Source organism: Hydractinia symbiolongicarpus, chromosome 13, assembly GCF_029227915.1.
Source record: "Hydractinia symbiolongicarpus strain clone_291-10 chromosome 13, HSymV2.1, whole genome shotgun sequence".
NCBI lineage: Eukaryota > Metazoa > Cnidaria > Hydrozoa > Anthoathecata > Hydractiniidae > Hydractinia > Hydractinia symbiolongicarpus.
Genome location: NC_079887.1, coordinates 13,656,108 through 13,674,311, shown reverse-complemented (window position 1 = coordinate 13,674,311; position 18,204 = coordinate 13,656,108). Strand labels below are relative to the sequence as shown.

At 32.9% G+C, this 18,204-nt stretch overlaps 3 protein-coding genes across 3 annotated transcripts; all 3 read left to right on the top strand.

Annotated features, from left to right (window-relative positions):
- The first annotated feature begins 1,981 nt into the window (after positions 1–1,981).
- On the top strand, positions 1,982–7,447 carry LOC130623588 (replication factor C subunit 2-like). The gene is made up of 11 exons (XM_057439092.1): positions 1,982–2,119; positions 4,149–4,218; positions 4,351–4,392; positions 4,546–4,652; positions 4,816–4,917; positions 5,058–5,158; positions 5,254–5,348; positions 5,687–5,749; positions 6,012–6,077; positions 6,198–6,392; positions 7,003–7,447. The coding sequence occupies exons 1-11, from the start codon at positions 2,034–2,036 to the stop codon at positions 7,102–7,104; spliced, it is 1,029 nt and encodes a 342-aa protein (XP_057295075.1). The 5' UTR covers positions 1,982–2,033; the 3' UTR covers positions 7,105–7,447.
- Positions 7,448–7,591: 144 nt separating this feature from the next.
- Positions 7,592–8,903, top strand: LOC130623589 (centrosomal protein 20-like). The gene is made up of 2 exons (XM_057439093.1): positions 7,592–8,552; positions 8,640–8,903. The coding sequence occupies exon 1, from the start codon at positions 8,007–8,009 to the stop codon at positions 8,499–8,501; it is 495 nt and encodes a 164-aa protein (XP_057295076.1). The 5' UTR covers positions 7,592–8,006; the 3' UTR covers positions 8,502–8,552; positions 8,640–8,903.
- A 210-nt stretch (positions 8,904–9,113) lies between these two features.
- Positions 9,114–17,245, top strand: LOC130623587 (2-(3-amino-3-carboxypropyl)histidine synthase subunit 1-like). The gene is made up of 12 exons (XM_057439091.1): positions 9,114–9,320; positions 9,403–9,476; positions 9,681–9,750; positions 10,404–10,467; positions 11,884–12,005; positions 12,692–12,846; positions 13,020–13,138; positions 13,695–13,763; positions 14,604–14,760; positions 15,243–15,343; positions 16,016–16,094; positions 16,659–17,245. Exons 1-12 carry the CDS (start codon positions 9,242–9,244, stop codon positions 16,827–16,829), a joined length of 1,260 nt encoding a protein of 419 aa, XP_057295074.1. The 5' UTR covers positions 9,114–9,241; the 3' UTR covers positions 16,830–17,245.
- Positions 17,246–18,204: the final 959 nt, after the last annotated feature.

Here is an 18,204-nt window from a genome sequence, read left to right as displayed (position 1 = left end):
TCTAAAAAACACAGTTTCAATTTCGAATATTCAAGGTTATCCGTTTTTCATAATTACCTCCCCAAAAAACACTTGATTGCAAATTGATCATGAAATAATCCATAGATAATTAGATTACAGCAACTGCTAAAATAATGTAGCCATTTTGCACCGTCGATAAGAACTTGTGAAAAAATGTCATGGCTGCATACGGATAGACCGTTAAAATGGTGTCCAGCACTGGAAGGAAACAGTTATGGTAATCAACGATTTAATTACATCTGCTGAACATTGACGTGAACAAGAATTGTGATGATAACTTGAAATTCGTTCATCACTCCCCTCGCCTGGTGAGTGAGAATAAACATTCTGTTCTTACCTTTACATTTGCTCATAGTGGATACAAAGTTTTGACTTTGATTAAGCTCAAAGGAACAAGTTTTTTTTCCTTTAACCTCCACAATAAAAAGAAACTGGATTCACTTTTTTATCAGTTGTTTTTATTGCACAATGTTCTACCATAAATTTTATGCTAATGCTAAGAACAACTCTAGTCTACACTTACAAAATAAATACGATTATTGGTGATCTAAAATAATGTAGCCATTTTGCACCGTCGATAAGAACTTGTGAAAAAATGTCATGGCTGCATACGGATAGACCGTTAAAATGGTGTCCAGCACTGGAAGGAAACAGTTATGGTAATCAACGATATAATTACATCTGACGTGAACAAGAATTGTGATGATAACTTGAAATTCGTTCATCACTCCCCTCGCCTGGTGAGTGAGAATAAACATTCTGTTCTTACCTTTACATTTGCTCATAGTGGATACAAAGTTTTGACTTTGATTAAGCTCAAAGGAACAAGTTTTTTTTCCTTTAACCTCCACAATAAAAAGAAACTGGATTCACTTTTTTATCAGTTGTTTTTATTGCACAATGTTCTACCATAAATTTTATGCTAATGCTAAGAACAACTCTAGTCTACACTTACAAAATAAATACGATTATTGGTGATCTTAGTCGCGCATACCGAATTTCCTCAGATTTTGAGCAAGAAAAATCAATAATAAGGAAAAAGTTCAAGAACGCACTATATCATCAGTGTGTAGAGTCAATTCAAAGATCGTTTGGTTATATCTGATGACGAATTCATTATACCGCCTGATTTTTTCGAAGTTCCGAAAATGTTTCTCCTAATAGAATTTCCATACTGTGAAGAAAACGAATTAATTTCCAGGTTTTTAAAAACGTTTAACGAATTTACAAGTGGTAAATGTGACGTAGCTATTTCGTGGAAAACTAGGAAGGTTAAACAGCCGTTCACTTTAAAAGAACAAAATCCCTATCCGTCATGTAAAATATACGAAGGACTGTGCTCTTGTACAGCAACTTATATTGGAGAGACAAAAAGGAATGTTAAAACACGGTATAATGAGCATAACGACATTAGAAAGGATTCAGAACCAGCAAAACACTTGCTAAACAATACAGGTTATCGATTTTCTGGAGGGTTATTCTATCAGCACCCCGAAACACTAAAATGCGGAAAAATTTAGAAGCGTCAAGAACTGCATTGAAAAACCCGTATTTAATGACCAGCTTGATCAAAAAAGCTGTTTTTATTTAGAAATGGCGTGTCTTGATCAGTTTATTATTTTTCTCTTTATTTTGTTTGATCTCTTACGACCATTATGATTTTATTTTGTATATACTGACTGAATAATTTTAACATAGTAACATTTTATATGCACTGACGATGGTTTTATTATAACGAAAACCTTTTGTTTTATTTTAACAACTTGGTTGTTTTTACTTTTTAACCCATCAATTTTCATGGCGAATCATACCAACACTAGTATAAGTTCTGTAGGTTGACAAAAAAATTAAAAAATTTCAGGGAGAAGTTCTGGTCACATACATATCGGAAAACAAAAAGGAAGCCTGACAACGATACGGGCTGTACAGGTTCGGGCGTCCTTCGATTATAAGTTTGCGCAGGTCTACACTTTCGTTTTCTAAATCAGGCGGGAAATTAAAAAGTAAACAAAATGGCTGACGAAAAGATGGATGTCGATGCACCAAAAGAGGTCAAAAAAGCAGAAAAAATTACGAAAAAGTCTTATGAATTGCCATGGTATGTGAATTTTGCAATTATTCTTCATGAAATATTACCAGGCAAGCATTTAGCTACCCTCTACAGCACACTATAGATAGTTGGTTAGCTAAATAAAAGTGTGACAGTCACAAAAAGGAACAATATATAATTTCTGCTTAGCGTTGCAAAGGTGAGATTATAGAGAATGAAGTATTTCCAGCTTCAATGATGTACAACAGTGGCTTGTTAGAGATAGTTGAGAACTTCTGTTACTTAGGTGATATGTTGGGCAGTGAAGGGGGTGTTGGAAGAAGTGTTACTTGCTGGATAGGTTCTGCTTAGAAAAAGTTCAGAGAGTTACTTCCTTTGTTGACTAGCAGAGTCCTGTCAATTGAGGTAAAAGGTAGGTTGTATGAGGCCTGTATAAGAAGTGTTATGTTGTACGGTAGTGAGACATGGGCAGTGAAGCAGGAAGATCTTGACTGTTTAGATAGGAATGATATGAGGATGGTTAGGTGGATGTCTAACGCCAGTCTGAGAGACAGAAAGAGTTCAGATGAGCTAAGAAGCAGGCTAAGTCTCTGTAGAATTAAAGATGTTATCCAGAAGAAGATTGAATTGACTGGGGCACTTGGAAAGAATGGAGGAGGATAATTGGGTAAGAAAGTGTAGAGACTTGATAGTTCCTGGGGCAAAGCCCAGAGGCAGACTGAGAAAGACTTGGCAGGTTATAAGGACAGACTTAATACAGAGGAAGTTGAGTTTAGATCTAACACAGTCTAGATCAGATTGGAAGAGGGTCATTAATATACCCCGTCCAACCCATGCTAGCATGGAAAACGGACGTTGCGCCGAGAACGAATGAATGAATGAATGGACATTGCAGTTTTTAGCACCAATGTTGTTTTCTAAAGCTTCTAAAGCTGCAGCCACTTCACTTTGACTCTGTTCTGACTCGAACATGAAAGGAGATAAACCAAATTCTAGATCTTCATTAACTTCAACATTGGTTACATCAGAAGAGGGAGATGACATAACTACTTCAAGATAAGTTTGCTACTGAAAGAAAGTAACGTGTTGAATGTTGTTGTCACAAATGACGTCAGAAGAATATTGGTGTCCAGACTTGCGGAAAAATATCATGAAGTGAAAGAAGAAATGATATGACTTTTAGAACCTTGTAACTGAAAAAAAAAATTGGCTGTTATGCAGACAGACGTGATATTTTAATCTTAAAAATTTTGAAAAATTTACCGGAATCAACAAGTGGTGAAAAACTGTTTTCAATGATTAGTTAAAGCACAAAAAAATTTTGATTGATTTTTCGCTGTGACTCAAATATTGTGCATTGTCATATTGGAGGCAACTGAACTATATACTCTGGAAAACAAAATTGCTTTTTTCTCATTGTATTATATTTGGCTCTTTTTTCTCACTTGCGATTTTATCACAGCAAATAATTACTAACGGTATGTTTTAAAAATATTGAGTGATGTGTCGACTTACAAAGGCTACAAGGCTGCTTTGGGGTGAATCGACCCCCTTTCTCTTAACTTTTTTCCATATGTATGGTATGTAAAACGTTCATTTCATAACCTGCCTCTCGAATAAAAGACTTTTAAAATAAAAATAATGCAAAACCCGATTGCACTACATAACTATGGCTGCGACTATAAGCCATCCCTTAACAACCAGTAGACTGAGTGTTTTTCCAGGTCTAAGTAAAATAGGGATTGGCCGAAATGTCCGTTCCACGACTTATTTTTAAAGCCTTTTTTATGATTAAAATGGTTGCAATACTGGCTGACTTGTCTCAGATATATAGTTACAGCACAGCTTGAATGTAAGCTTTCGCGTATGTGCTATACCCTTTTGCAGGAAAATATCTCTGGAAACAAAATCATGCTTTAATTTCACTAGATGTATATATATTTGATTTCTTTGACAAACTTTTTCATTGGGAAATAATAAAAAGGGATTTTTTTAAGTTTTATGTTTGGAAAATATTGCGCTTTTGCAAAAATGATGTGTTTCTTCCTTGTTGATTTGTCTTCTTTTGCCTTCTCAGGGTAGAGAAATACCGTCCCTCGAAACTCCATGAAATAACTGGAAATGAGGAAACAATTAAAAGGTTGCAGGTATAAAAAAATACAACAGCTTAGTTGTGTTGTTTTGTGTACTTTTGTTTGGAAAGAAAACTTTTATCTGTCTTTATTTTATTTATTTGTATTTTATTTTATTTCTATTGTATATACTTATTTTTTACACAGGTTTTTGGTGAGCATGGAAATGTTCCTAATATAATTATTGCAGTAAGTGTGTTGTTGTATTTCTTCTGAAAATGTGAAAAAATATTTGATATGGCTAAAATGTCACTTCTTAAAATGTCTGTTGTTTTTTAAATGGCAACGCACAGATGCATTTTGTACTCAAGAATAACTCATATGCTTATTATATACTTTTAGGGTCCACCTGGAATTGGTAAAACCACCAGCATTCTTTGTCTTGCACGCCAGATGTTGGGAGCATCATATAAAGACGCAGTGATGGAGCTGAATGCTTCGAATGATAGGTTTGTTTTGTAGTTGTGTCAATAAATTTATACAAAGAAAACCTTAGAGTAAGAATTGGTAAAATTTTAAAAAACATGCTGTCAGATATTGTGTGACTATGTGCACCAGCAATTTAAAGTGCTCTGCTGTGGACAGATATTTATATAATTTCTTGTATTTCAGAGGTATTGATGTTGTTCGAAACAAAATAAAGTTGTTTGCTCAACAGAAAGTGACACTACCAAAGGGTCGACACAAAATTATTATTCTTGATGAAGCTGACAGGTATTGTCTGACAGGTTTTTGGTATACACATTTTGAACCCAGAGCGTTAACAACATGAGTGCTATGCCAGTTGACTCTGTTATATAGAAATTGAAAACTAAACTGCAAGTAACCAAACTCCCTGCAACTGTTATGTTTAGCATGACACCAGGTGCCCAACAAGCGTTACGAAGGACAATGGAACTTTATTCCAAAACAACTCGATTTGCTCTGGCATGCAATCAATCTGATAAAATTATTGGTAAAATTAATTTTGTTATATGTTTGTGCTTTGTAGAGTCAAGACTCTTGTGTCTTTTATTATTATTTACATATTCATGATTTTTTTTTTCTTAGAGGCCATTCAATCCAGATGCGCAGTTTTGCGCTACACAAGACTTACAGACAGTCAAGTGTTGGAACGTATACTTGACATATGTGAGAAGGAAAAGGTATTAATCATACACTCTGTTTTAAGCATAACGTTTATATAGTACTAAAGGCTAAGAAATCCAGCATAAGTGAATGATAATATCAGCATAACTTGAGCATAAATATTTCAGGGTAAATAAAGATAAATCAATAGAAATAAAAATATTCGAAATTTTCGAAATCTTATTGGCATCTTTTTAGACGTATTGTAGGCATATTTTTTACATATTAAGGCTGCAAGTAACATACACTATAATATATTAAAAATTTAAAAGGATGTGTATATATTTGTCAATTAATTTGACCTTAAAAAGAAGAGAGGAACAAAACAAAACTTCAGCAGTAGGACTTTATTTAGGTTGCTCGTAACGATGAAGGTCTGGAGGCAATAGTGTTTACAGCGCAAGGTGACATGAGACAGGTGAGGGGTTGTGATGGCTCATTTATTTTATAGCTACTTTAAATTTTGTCAGGTAGGGGACATGTACAAGAAAACTATGAAAAAACCATAGCTTTCTTGTACATCCCTGAAAGTGTTAGGATTTTTCTTTTTTTTAAAAAAAAAAAGGTTTTCCAGCTCTACTGAACCAAATTTTTTTATTGTAAGAGGTCTGTACCAAGTTTGGATTTTATAATATTTTAAAAATGGACAAACATGAAATATCCAAGTTAATGTTTTTTAGGCTATCAACAATCTGCAGTCAACGCAAGCTGGATTTGGTTTTGTGAATCCTGAAAATGTATTTAAGGTGATTTTTTTTAAACAAGGTTACATCTAGCTGCATGATCTTACAAGTTCCATGTCATAATGATGGATGCTTTTTTTTTTTGATCACCTGATTTTTCAACGAATTGATTTTATTGTAAAGGTATGTGATGAACCACACCCATTGTTGGTGAAGGAGATGCTTAACCACTGCATATCATCCAATATAGACGAAGCATACAAAATTATGTCACACTTGTGGAAGATGGGATACTCTGCAGTCGATATCATCACAAATATATTTAGAGTGTGCAAAAATCTTGAAATGGCAGAGTATCTTAAACTTGAGTTTGTAAAGGTAATACGAGTGATACATCATCCATTTTTTCGAGTCTATTTACAAATTTCACAAGTTTGATCATGTACTATTATTCTTTAAATTATTTCATTTTGGAAGGTGACTGGTTGCATTTTGTCAACATGTCTGTCTACAAAGAATGAATCATGCTTCAATTTTAACGTTTTCGACAGCCTCTTTGTAACAATGTGCTTGCTTCCGCAAAAAAAGTTTTTTTCCATCTAAGAAACCTTACATTTCTTGTCTAAGGATTGTTGAGCAATCTAAAGTTCTATATGTTATGTTCATTGCGTTGAATCAAAAAACTTTTTATGCCTCACATTTTAAAACCCTATAAATTACTAGAAATATTTTAATTCTCAAACAAATTTAAGATGTTCTGGGGAATTTTTAAAACTGATTTTCATATCCTAATATTACTTTGTTACATGACTTTGTAATTTTATTACATGTTTATATTTGAAATAAGTCAATGCCTCCAATGTAATGATCAAATTTTTTATTAAAGCGTGCTGGTCCAGTCTGTAACTTTAGAATTACAAACATATTGTGCTAACTCCTATACACCACTGTTCCATAGCAGCTAATGTTTTCTGTTGTTTATTTTTAGGAGATTGGTTATACACACATGAGAATAGTTGAAGGTGTGCAATCATTATTGCAAATGTCTGGTCTATTGGCAAGATTATGTGAAAAAGCTGCTGATACGTGAAGATTCGTCACACCAGACCAGATGAGAAACTTGCATAATAAAAATAGTAGCGTGCTGACTATTATTTAAGATCACAGTGACTATGGTTTTTATTAAAAGAAACAGATGAACTATCCGATAAGATATTATTGAAAGAAGGAGACTGTTATTATATTCATAAACTGTTCACTTTGTCAATGTCTTTGCAATCTATAATGAGAAAAAGCAATATTTAGCATTGTTTTAAGTTTTGTAGATGGAATATTCTATACCAGTTTATGCATGCTTTTTAAATTCATATCTATTTGTCTATATGCTTGAATGAGATTTGACTGGTTAAATAATTGAACCGATACCTCTGTTAGTTTATTTATTAAACTTATTGAACTTTGGTTGTTTCTATATCTGCAGCTATTTTTTATGATTAATGGCATGCCATAAAGTGTTCGTTTTAGGAGAATGGAGTTGTATTTACGCCAACTTTACCAGGGTGTAATACATTTGTCTGAGTAGCCATTAAAATGCTATTTCCCAATTGAAATTTATGTCAAATTTTTCCCATTTATTAGAGAAGCTAATTATATTCACTACAAAGTAAGTGTGTTACTTATGGCACATTTTATGCAAGTTGTAAAGGAATAAGATTTTAACAATAATACGTAAGACCACTTTGATAAAATTCCCATTTGGGATTTAGCGGCCCTTATTTTACATTTCTGGATTACACCCTGCAATGTTTACAAACAGTGTGCACACAACCTGACAGGCAAAAAAAGTACCACAAAGGAAATAAACTGAAAATGAATTCTTTTAATTCTGTAAAAAATTGATTGTTACAAGTAAATCCTGTCTGATAACTTTTTGACCAACTGTTTTCTTTTTACTTTTTAGGAAGGTTATATTTTTACCAGATCCTTAAATAAATGGCTTCGATTGATGACTTAAAGGGTGTTTTGAAAGAAACTTTAGACAGCAGAGGTGTGCTGAATCAGATACGAGCTCGTATTCGCGCCGAAGTGTTTAGTGCATTAGATGATCAAACCGAGACGAAACCTGTCCTATCTAATGAGAATATGTTTATCAATGAATTAATAAGAGAATACTTAGAATTTAATAAGTATAAATATACAACATCTGTTTTGTTATCAGAATCTGGTCAACCGAAGGAACCAATTGATAGAGAATTTCTAGCAGCTGAACTTAATCTTACAGAAAGTAGTTCATCACAAAAATTTCCTATTCTGTATGGACTGGTTTCCCATTTCTTGGAACACAAAAATAAATCTAACGAAACGCGCAGACAACATTCTCCAAAACAGAACAAATCAAAAGTATCGAGAAGTTTGAGTATGTCAGATGAATCAGTCGCAGATAGTCCACCATCCACCAGAGGTGTCATCTACCATGCACGGAAATAATATTTAGACATCTGTTTTACCATATTTTCTTCACTTAATGGCCAGTCTAAAGTAAGAATATATATTGCATTATAAGCTAAAGATCTAACTAATTAAGATGAGTATAACAAGAAGGTGCTTTTACTCTTAATAAGATAGACTGGATCCCTTGACTAAATCCCTGAACTTTGAAATTGCTTGAACTTGAACATTTCTCTGCTGCAAAAAAACCAACTGACAATTACTAAAACTTTTTTGGGGGAAATATGGAATTGTAGTTTTTAGTTGTATCATGGTTATAAATTATAAATATTTTTTGTTATTATTGTAACAATTGTTCAAATAAATTACTAGGATTTTTTGTTATTTTATGTTTGTATTTTGCAAACTATAAATGTATACTTTTAATTTATTTCTATATACCTAGATGCCTTTTTCATTGATGTATGCAAATATTTATGTGTTTGACAACTGAGGAAGGTTTAAGTACAAGTTTTTATTCTCCTGTTAAACTCCAGTGGATAAGCAAAAAAAAATATTACAAACCTCATCATCATTCATCATCATTCTCGGCTTAATGTCCGTTTTCTTTCGCAGATATAAGATTGGTTGGAAGCATAAAACAAACCTGATATAAGATCTAAGGAAATAAGGGAACGAAACTGCAATTTAAATTACAGAATTTGTGAGTGCATAGTTGTTGGGAAAATACAATTAAAAGTAAAACTGATTAAATTTAGATTAGAATATAGATTTTTAGCATGGAAAACACTGCAATAGTGAAGCATGCTAAATCAAACACTAATAATACCACACGTGAAGGAACAGCAGTCAAGAAAGGTATTTTTTTTTATTTTATTCACTTATATAATATTCATATTCATAAAAGTTATTTGAGTATTACATTTAATCTATTTTATAGTTACTCGTCGTGTGTTAAATCAAATTCCGGCTGAAATTTTGAATGATCAACCATTAAATATAGCTATCAGTCAGGTTTGTTTCTCTATCCATTTGTGTGTCGATTTAGGGAAATATCTCTCCATAAGTCAAAAAAAAAAAATATAGAAAATTTTAACCTTTTTTTTCCATTTATTCTAAAAAAAATTTTTACATTCTGAGTACAGATTCAAGTTCTTTTTTTCCATTCTGAGATTTTCTGACGTGTAATAAGAATTTTAAAAAAAATTATTTTCTTAGCTGCCTTCAAACTATAATTTCGAGATTCACAAGACAATATGGAAAATTCGACAAGCATCTGCTCAAAGAGGTAACACATAATTAAATTAGATTTTTTTCACCCTAAGTATATTGTCTATTTTTACATCTTGGTTTTTAAGGCAACGCAGATTTCCACAAGACAAATTGTAAACAACAAATTCGGTTTATAAAAACAAAAATTAAGCCACGCATTTAAGATGATAAACTTAGACCGGCTTTATTATTATTGGGTAAACAAACGTTTTCTTAAAATTTTGTATTAAAAGTTTTTCTTAAATAACCACCGCAGGTTGCAGTCTAATTGCTTAATATTTCATGAGAAAACATAAATTGTATGCACTTTCTGTGACGCCATTGTTTTGAAATAAACTCAAAATAAATAAAATTATGCATGCTTTGATTTTTATTTTACTGTCCAATACGTCCCTTGGAAATCCACTTTTAGTCAGCATATGCTCTTGTACTCATACTGGTACTTGTAATAAAAAGGCGCAACCATAGAGTCCGCCCTTGTGAGAAGCAGAGATGAGAGCTAAAATGTACAGGTGCGTGCAAGTGAGGGTATGATAAGCTTGCTAGCTTAACTTGTTTATTGATGTCCTATGCATTAATTTGGGATAAGAGATCATAAATGGTGTATTTGACAGTCTAGTATGTTGTTTTTTGTTTGTTTGTTTACTTGTTGTTTTGTTTATTTTTTAGTTGCGTTGCAATTTCCAGAAGGACTTCTTTTATATTCATGTGTTATTGCTGATATTGTTGAAGAGTAAGTTGTGTTTGTATTACGTCAGATGTTTTAGCGTACACCGTAGATGAAAAATTATTTAGTCATTACCAGACTAAAATAATTTAAACTATTTGTAATTACAACATTCTTGTTAATTATTAAATACATGAAATTTTAAGATTCAAAAAAAAAATTTTGTGCTTATGGTGTGACTGCTCATGATACTGTTATTGCAGCTTGGGCTAGTAGTACTTACTAGCTCTTAATATTTAATACAAAAAATATTTATCTTACGAAACCATTGACAATGTATGGTCTGTGACATATTTTCTTTCGTGACTATTTTGCTAATTTTCTTGGTTAAAATACTTGCTGGTTTTTTATATTTATCTATTACACAGTGTAATAGATAAATATAAAAAACCAGTGTCACTGCATGCCAAATTTTAACGTCCTATACCTCTCAGAGCCAAAGATATTGGTCATAGCTTAAAACTACCCCTTAAAATTCTTATAATCGGGACATTATAACTTTTGTTAAGATTATCCTGAACACTTGAAACTCACAACTCAACTTTTTAATCAGGGAAAATCGTTCTGTAAATTTTAGCATGTAGTCAATCTGATTTCCTGATATTTTTAGGATTTTACCCAAAAATAAAGTTTTCGGGCAATTAAGCCTTTTGTTGTGCAAATTATGTAAAAACTGGAAATTATGTTAAATAACTATTATTTGGCATTCAGAAACTAAAAAGAATTTTAAAATTCGTTTTGGAACAAGAATGATTTAATTGAAGCAGCTAGTTGTATTTTGTACAAGTTTTGAGCTTTCCATGACACCACAGAAAAATTGCTTATTTAAGCAAAAATGAACTGCTGTCATTTTTTTTTCATACTTACTATAAAAGTGCCGAGTTTGATTTAATTTGACGACACCTATCAAAAAGCTTTGAAAGGGAGCGGAATCCCCCCTTCCCCCTTGGTCATAGCATTTTTTAAAAAAAAGTCGGGACCGAATAGGGTTAAAAAATTTATCCCTCTAAGCCTTGAATATACATTAAATGATACTAAAATTTGTGTGTTATGCATGGTTATATTAGGAAGTTTGTTTTACTCCATGTGGCGTCATAGCAAAATATTAGTTGCAGACAAGTTGGGTTTGATACAACTTTACTTGAAAATTTGAAAAGAGAAAAAAGGACTTCAAATGCCTGCAAAGACCAAAGCTAAAAATATTAATAATACAATTTATTTATTTTTTAATTAAATAATATTTTTTTTTTATACTATGAAGTTTTTTATCACAGTAAGTTGTTACCCAAAGGACAAAAATACAATTCATGGAAAGTGTGGGAATGAAATAAACAAAAAACTATATTTAAAAATCACACTTAAATTGACGTTTACACCACAATTATTTTAAAAAAATTACTTGAAAAATGTTTCATTTTATAGATTCACAGATGCAGAGACTGTTATTATGGGTGACGTCACATACGGAGCTTGTTGCGTGGATGATTTTTCTGCGCGCGCTCTAGATTGTGATTTTATGGTTCACTATGGACATAGTTGTCTTGGTGAGAAACTTTTTTTAATAGCTGTAAAAAAAAAGGACTTAAAAATAAAAAGCCCTATTAACATAAACAAGCAGGCGTAAAGTCCAGATGTCTATTTTGTCAGAAAAGTTAGGAATTGCCAGCATTTCTTTGATGTTTGGTAAATTGTATGAAATTTAAGATAGTTTCATTTTTCTTAATATTCGCAATTCGAGTTCTGTTTTTAGAATTGGCATTAATTTCTCTACAGTCGGTTCTATGCAATATGCTTATACAGTGGAATTTCTCTATATTGAACTCGCAAGGGGCAAAAAAATTTGTTCGAGATAGAGAAAGTTCGAGATAAAGAAAGGAAAATACCTTAGGCTGACCACAAAGGGATCGAGACTTTAGTTCCAGATAGAGTAGCTCGGGATAGAGAGTAGTCGAGATAGAGAGATTCCACTATATCAAATTTACTTTTTATTTGTCATCCAAACTTTATTAGTCTATCTTTAATTCACACAAATATCAAACATAATTGGGATAATCAGAAATTTTACGTCAAAAAAATGTCAGGTATGTCAAGTTAGAAACAACACAGTCATGACAGGGATCGTAGGATCTACAAAATTGTACTCCTGATATACAAAAATGTGTCAATAGTGAATAGTGGTTGTTCCTTGAAAAAATAGTGTGTATGTTTCACAAACTTTCAATTCTTTTAGTTCCCATCAATGCTACAGAAGGTGTCAAAATGTTGTATGTCTTTGTGGACATTAAAATTGATACGATACATTTTATTGAAACCGTCAAACATAATTTCCAAGCTGGCACCAAGCTGGCTCTTGTGAGCACAGTCCAGTTCATTTCCTCGTTGCAGGTACTGTTCTGTTCTTATTGGATGTTCGTTTGTTTGTTCGTTCGTTCGTTCGTTCGTTCGTTCGTTCGTTCTTGGAAAACTGAAAATCACAAAAAAAATATTAGCAATTACAATATGATACAATATGTTTTCACTTTTATTGTTGTTATTTATATATACATATACATTTTTAGGCTGCAAAGAATGAATTATCGACAGATTATGATGTGACTATACCACAAGCCAAGCCTTTGTCTCCTGGTGAGATCCTTGGCTGCACGTCTCCTCGTATTGATGGAATAGATGCTATCATGTGAGTTCTGGTGTAACTATTTTAATTGTATAAACCAGAATAAAGCTACAATCTCGGTCAAAATATGTTGAGACAAGGCAGTTAATTTCAAAGTTAACCATCACAAGTAATTGCTTTGGGTATTTTTATGTCAAATTTAAAGTTGCCGAAAGTTTGCTTGTCAATGTTCAGAGTGAATTTAGGACTTGTTTCGTTAAATCAAACTTTTTAAATGTGCTGCTTATCAGAGAAACAAATTTAAACGTTGCCTTTTATGAGCTATATCGGTAAGATCAAATAGTTCTGTTTTTACCCGTAAGAGAACGACCACAAAACTATAGATCTCGTTGCACAAGCCAAGTTCAGATAATGTAATAGTGCAAATTAAGCTTTAAAAGACATCTGCATGAGATACCTATGAAAACACACATTGAAAGGATGTACCAAGGCTGATCAATATGCTTACAGAATTTCCCTATTAGAGCCTCAGTGTGCTTCTAAGCGTTATATTTATAAAAGAACATTTGTAATGGTCTTCGTTAAAATTTTGATTGGTATTATTTTGTTTGACATTTAGTTACCTTGGAGACGGAAGATTTCACCTTGAATCTGCCATGATACACAATCCTGAACTACCATCTTACATGTAAGTTTTTTGTTGTATTGACAATTTTTGGTTGTTTTCGGTTTTCCCAATGATTTAAAAACGTTGAATTAGTCACAGATTTATGACGCTGTGGGAATGTGGGAATCAGCTGGCTTTTTCGCTGCAAATTTTACGCGGTAAAATGAACAAAATGCTACAATGTTAGTTGTTCATTAGGAGAAATTTCCCAAAAACCTGCCAAAAATAAATCCCGTGAAAATAATTTGAGCCCTAACCGGGAAACTTTGATGCAGGTACAACCTACTTTATTTTCTTGTTTTTAGTTAAAGGGGAAATTAACCCAAAAATACATTTTTTGATATTTCATAGTACAAAAGTTAACTTAAAGATTTTTAGTTTCGTTTTCATACTCTGACAGGTAGAGCTAAAAAAATTACGTTTTTTTTGTGAAAGTTTTGATTAAAATCTCGACCACTTTGGAAGTAAAAAAAGCTGGATCGAGCACGCTTTATGACGTCAATGTATTAAAAGTTGTTCCTGTAAAGGGAAAACAGCAAGGTTTAGTTAAAGTAAACAAATTCTAAGTTAACTTCCCCTTTGAAATATATAAATATTTGAAATATATACTTAGGGAATGCGTAGGGAATAAATCATAGCAAATTTATCAATTTAGATTCTTCTGTAACTTTGATACCAGATAAAGAAATTAAAAAAGATAATCCACGGAATTATATCACTGCTAAAAATCGAAAATAGACCAATTCCCACAAATCTTTCCAAGGAAATAAAAAAACTATGCGGTTGGGAACTACCGCAAAAATTTCTAAAAGGATTATGGTCTTTCTAATTTATGAACTCAATTCTTCATTGCATATTTAGGTATGATCCATACTCAAAAAAGTTCACTCGCGAGCGATACGATCACGCGAGCATGCGCAAAAACAGGAAAGCAGCAATTGACAGAGCAACAAGTGCGCAAACATTTGGTTTAATTCTTGGAAGTTTAGGAAGACAAGGGAGTCCAAAGATATTGAAGGTAATATTGAGAGAAGATTATGTAGTGGTAATGCATTCGGCTTGTAAACAAAAGGTTTCAGGTTCAAGTCCCTATTCAAGCGTACTTCCGGTGGTATTGTAACATAGTTACAGTTAGAGGGGATGAAAAGCCAGCCTTTAGAATGCCTTTAAAGAGAAATCCCAAATCATGCAGTTACAGGATTTAAGAAACTCGTTTAAACCTCAACGGAAAAAGTCTGTAAATTTTACTTTTTTTAAATCGATGTTGAAAGTTTATTTCGTACAGTAAAGATTGTATGTCTTGTTATTCGAGACTAAGCTGCAGAAACGTGTAAAATTGTAAATGATGGAAAATTAGGGAAATTTGCTACCAATCCCGTCACTTTTAGCATTTAGTTCTGTGTTAGCATTTTTAAATGTTTTTCCCACACTTTCACTCAGGATTGTTATTTTAGCTTCGGAATATCTTATATCAGTTCTGTAATAATAATAATTTTATAGAACTTAGAAGAAAAATTGACGAATGCAGGAAAACAATACACAATTGTGCTGCTGTCCGAAATCTTTCCTGCTAAACTTCAACTCTTTGCTGACATTGATGCGTAAGTATTTACTGAACAGACTTCTGCATCTGTTTACCAAGATAAATGTGCGTATTTTACATGGCAAACCTCACAAATATCGATGGATATACCCTGTTTATAAATTCCAGGAGAAGCTATGGCTTAGATGGGGAGTCCTAGAGTATTTAATGCTTATTTTGAGTTAAGCAGAGTCAATTAGGGTACTTGCTCTCCCTGACCACTTCCTGCAACATCCAACGGCCCGCACAATTTGCCATCTCCCGCATTTCCTCCACATGACTGGAGCTAACCCATGGCTACGGTAACATTCACTCGTCCATATTAAATCGCCGCCAAGGGGAGCCAACAACCCTTCCTTTAGACCGCAGGTTAAGACTTTTTTATTAGTTTTAACGGGTTATAAGGTACGACGCCGCCTAATTTTAGAACTGCCTATGATATTAATCCTATTTTCATGCTGAGCAGAAAAGTTCAATTCGCACTTTTATAGCCTCTGCCATTAATCAGCCGTGGTTTGAACCCATGACCTTCCGCATTGGAAGCGAGCGTTCTACTACAAAGCCACTAGTCGATAAAACAGACAGAGTAATTTAGTATACACCATTTGTTAGAATAGGCAAAATACGATTAGGCGTTTATCTTGTTAATTATGTTTTTGTTAACAATATTGATATGCGTTATTTACATTAGGTGGGTGCAAGTCGCATGTCCTCGATTATCGATCGATTGGGGTGAAGCGTTTGAAAAACCTCTTCTCTCACCTTATGAGGTAAGCTTGTTGTGGTATCTGCTACATTCGACTGAATTTCCCATTTAATATCACTGATACTTAATATGAACCAGCAGGCTAAGTTAGCATTACTAGTGTTTTCTAATTAAATATGCAATAGTTAGAATGGTCTACAGTCCATTCACATGGAAAATTGAGTATGTAATGTATGACGTCACTAGAAGGTTAAACTTTTTCTATTTTGTTGGTTTTTGCTCGCATTTACTAAAACTTGCGTCTGACTAGACATTAAAATGGGCTTTTTAAAAAATTCGCGAAGCTAACTTCCTCTAACATATTTGGAAGTTCATATAATCGCGATATTAAGTATCCGAGAAATTCATAACTTTAGAAGATGTCTTTCCAACGTGTAATGAATGCTATGATATGTTAATCCACCTGTTCTATGTTAAGCTCACTGGTGCGATATTTAGCTATGCTACGTTAAATTGCTGTCATGAAAAGTTAAGTGTCGCAATACTGTGTTATGTTGCTAATATACTGTACTGTTTTACCCGCCATTGTGTTTTGCTTTGTTCAATTTTTTAATTTTATTTCTATCAGCTTGCTGTTGCTTTAAAACAATGCGAATGGCGGAGTATATATCCTATGGATTTTTATGCTAATGAAAGTCTTGGTCCTTGGACCGTTAACAACGCCGTACATCGCCCAGTTAGAACGAAAAAAACAAAAATAAAAATTGAATATGAAGAGAAAGAAAAAGATCAAAGATAAGCAAACGCCAGGTTGGATTAAGAAGGGAAGGAAAGTAGAATCGCTTTGAACGAGGAATTCGGCAAAGGTATTAAATATATCGAATAAGAAGGACGCTAAATTATTATCTGTGGTGATACGAGAAAGAATCAAAAGCAGAAATCAAAAGAATGAAATAATAAGTTTAGTTGTAGTATGAAGATGCAGGATTATTGTCGCCTGATGAAATATGGCTCCAAATATCTAACGTGAACGTCACAACAAAATATGTAGTAAACACTGGATAAATTGATGTGGTAGAGAACTGTGGGATTGGTATGACATGCCTATTAAACTATTAGTAGTGTTGACTTTTGGAATAATTTGTTTGTGAAATATTTTTAACAAAAAAAACTGTAACTTCAGAAAAATTTTTGCTCTCTCTGATGATACATCTATTTCCGTTTTTTTTCTTTTTTAAGCGTCCCCCGCAATAACGACCCCTACTCTCTCTTTGGTGTCTGAACCACCGACTCATTTTATTTTTACCCCTCCCCCATTTTACAGAAAGTTTTGTAATACCCCCTTATATCATTATATTATGAAACCCCCCCCCCCCCTCACTTTAAATTTTTTTGCCGAAGTACCCACCACTCCCCTACCTTACAATTAAGCGCAAAAGAGTATTATTTTAGAAATTGAAATTTATTAACTTTTAGCTTTAGGATGGTCTAAAAATCTTTGGTATGACATCACGTCTGTTTTCATGGTCACTCATAGGTCAACAGGTGGTCTGGAAAAAAATCCTTATATTTTCCAATATTTCCAAAGCCATAATCTAGTCTTTCTTCTACCAAGTAATTTTGCACATTTAAAACGTTTAAAACAATTTTTTTTCATTCCAAAATTTATGCTCAAATGTTTTAGCTTGTTTTCTGATTGGAAACTATAGGACAATGTCATCTTGGTCTAAATACTACATCAATATAAAGAAGTTTCACAACCCCTAAAATTCCGAAAAGACAATGTAATATACTTGATATTTACCCAAAATTAGCCTTCCACAAGGCGAACCAGCTCTATTGGTATAAAATTTCGCGCATATTAATTTTAGTGCTTTATCTCGCAAAATTCTAACAATGCGCCAAAATTTATGCTATTATTACGCGCAAATGATATGTGCGAGTAGACGCGAAATCGCGATTTATTTTTCTTTTAAAATCATATTTTTTTTTCTCAAAGTTGAAAACATTTTTGATTTTTTTGAATGACATTTATTTATTGAAAATTGTTCGTATTTGTTAATATCAAGAGTTGGTACAGTTGGTACTTTCTTGCCATGCGCCAAAGTTAGTGCGCGCTAAGTTTCTACCAATAAGGTAGATTTTTCACAACAATGGTATCAGCTAATTTTAGA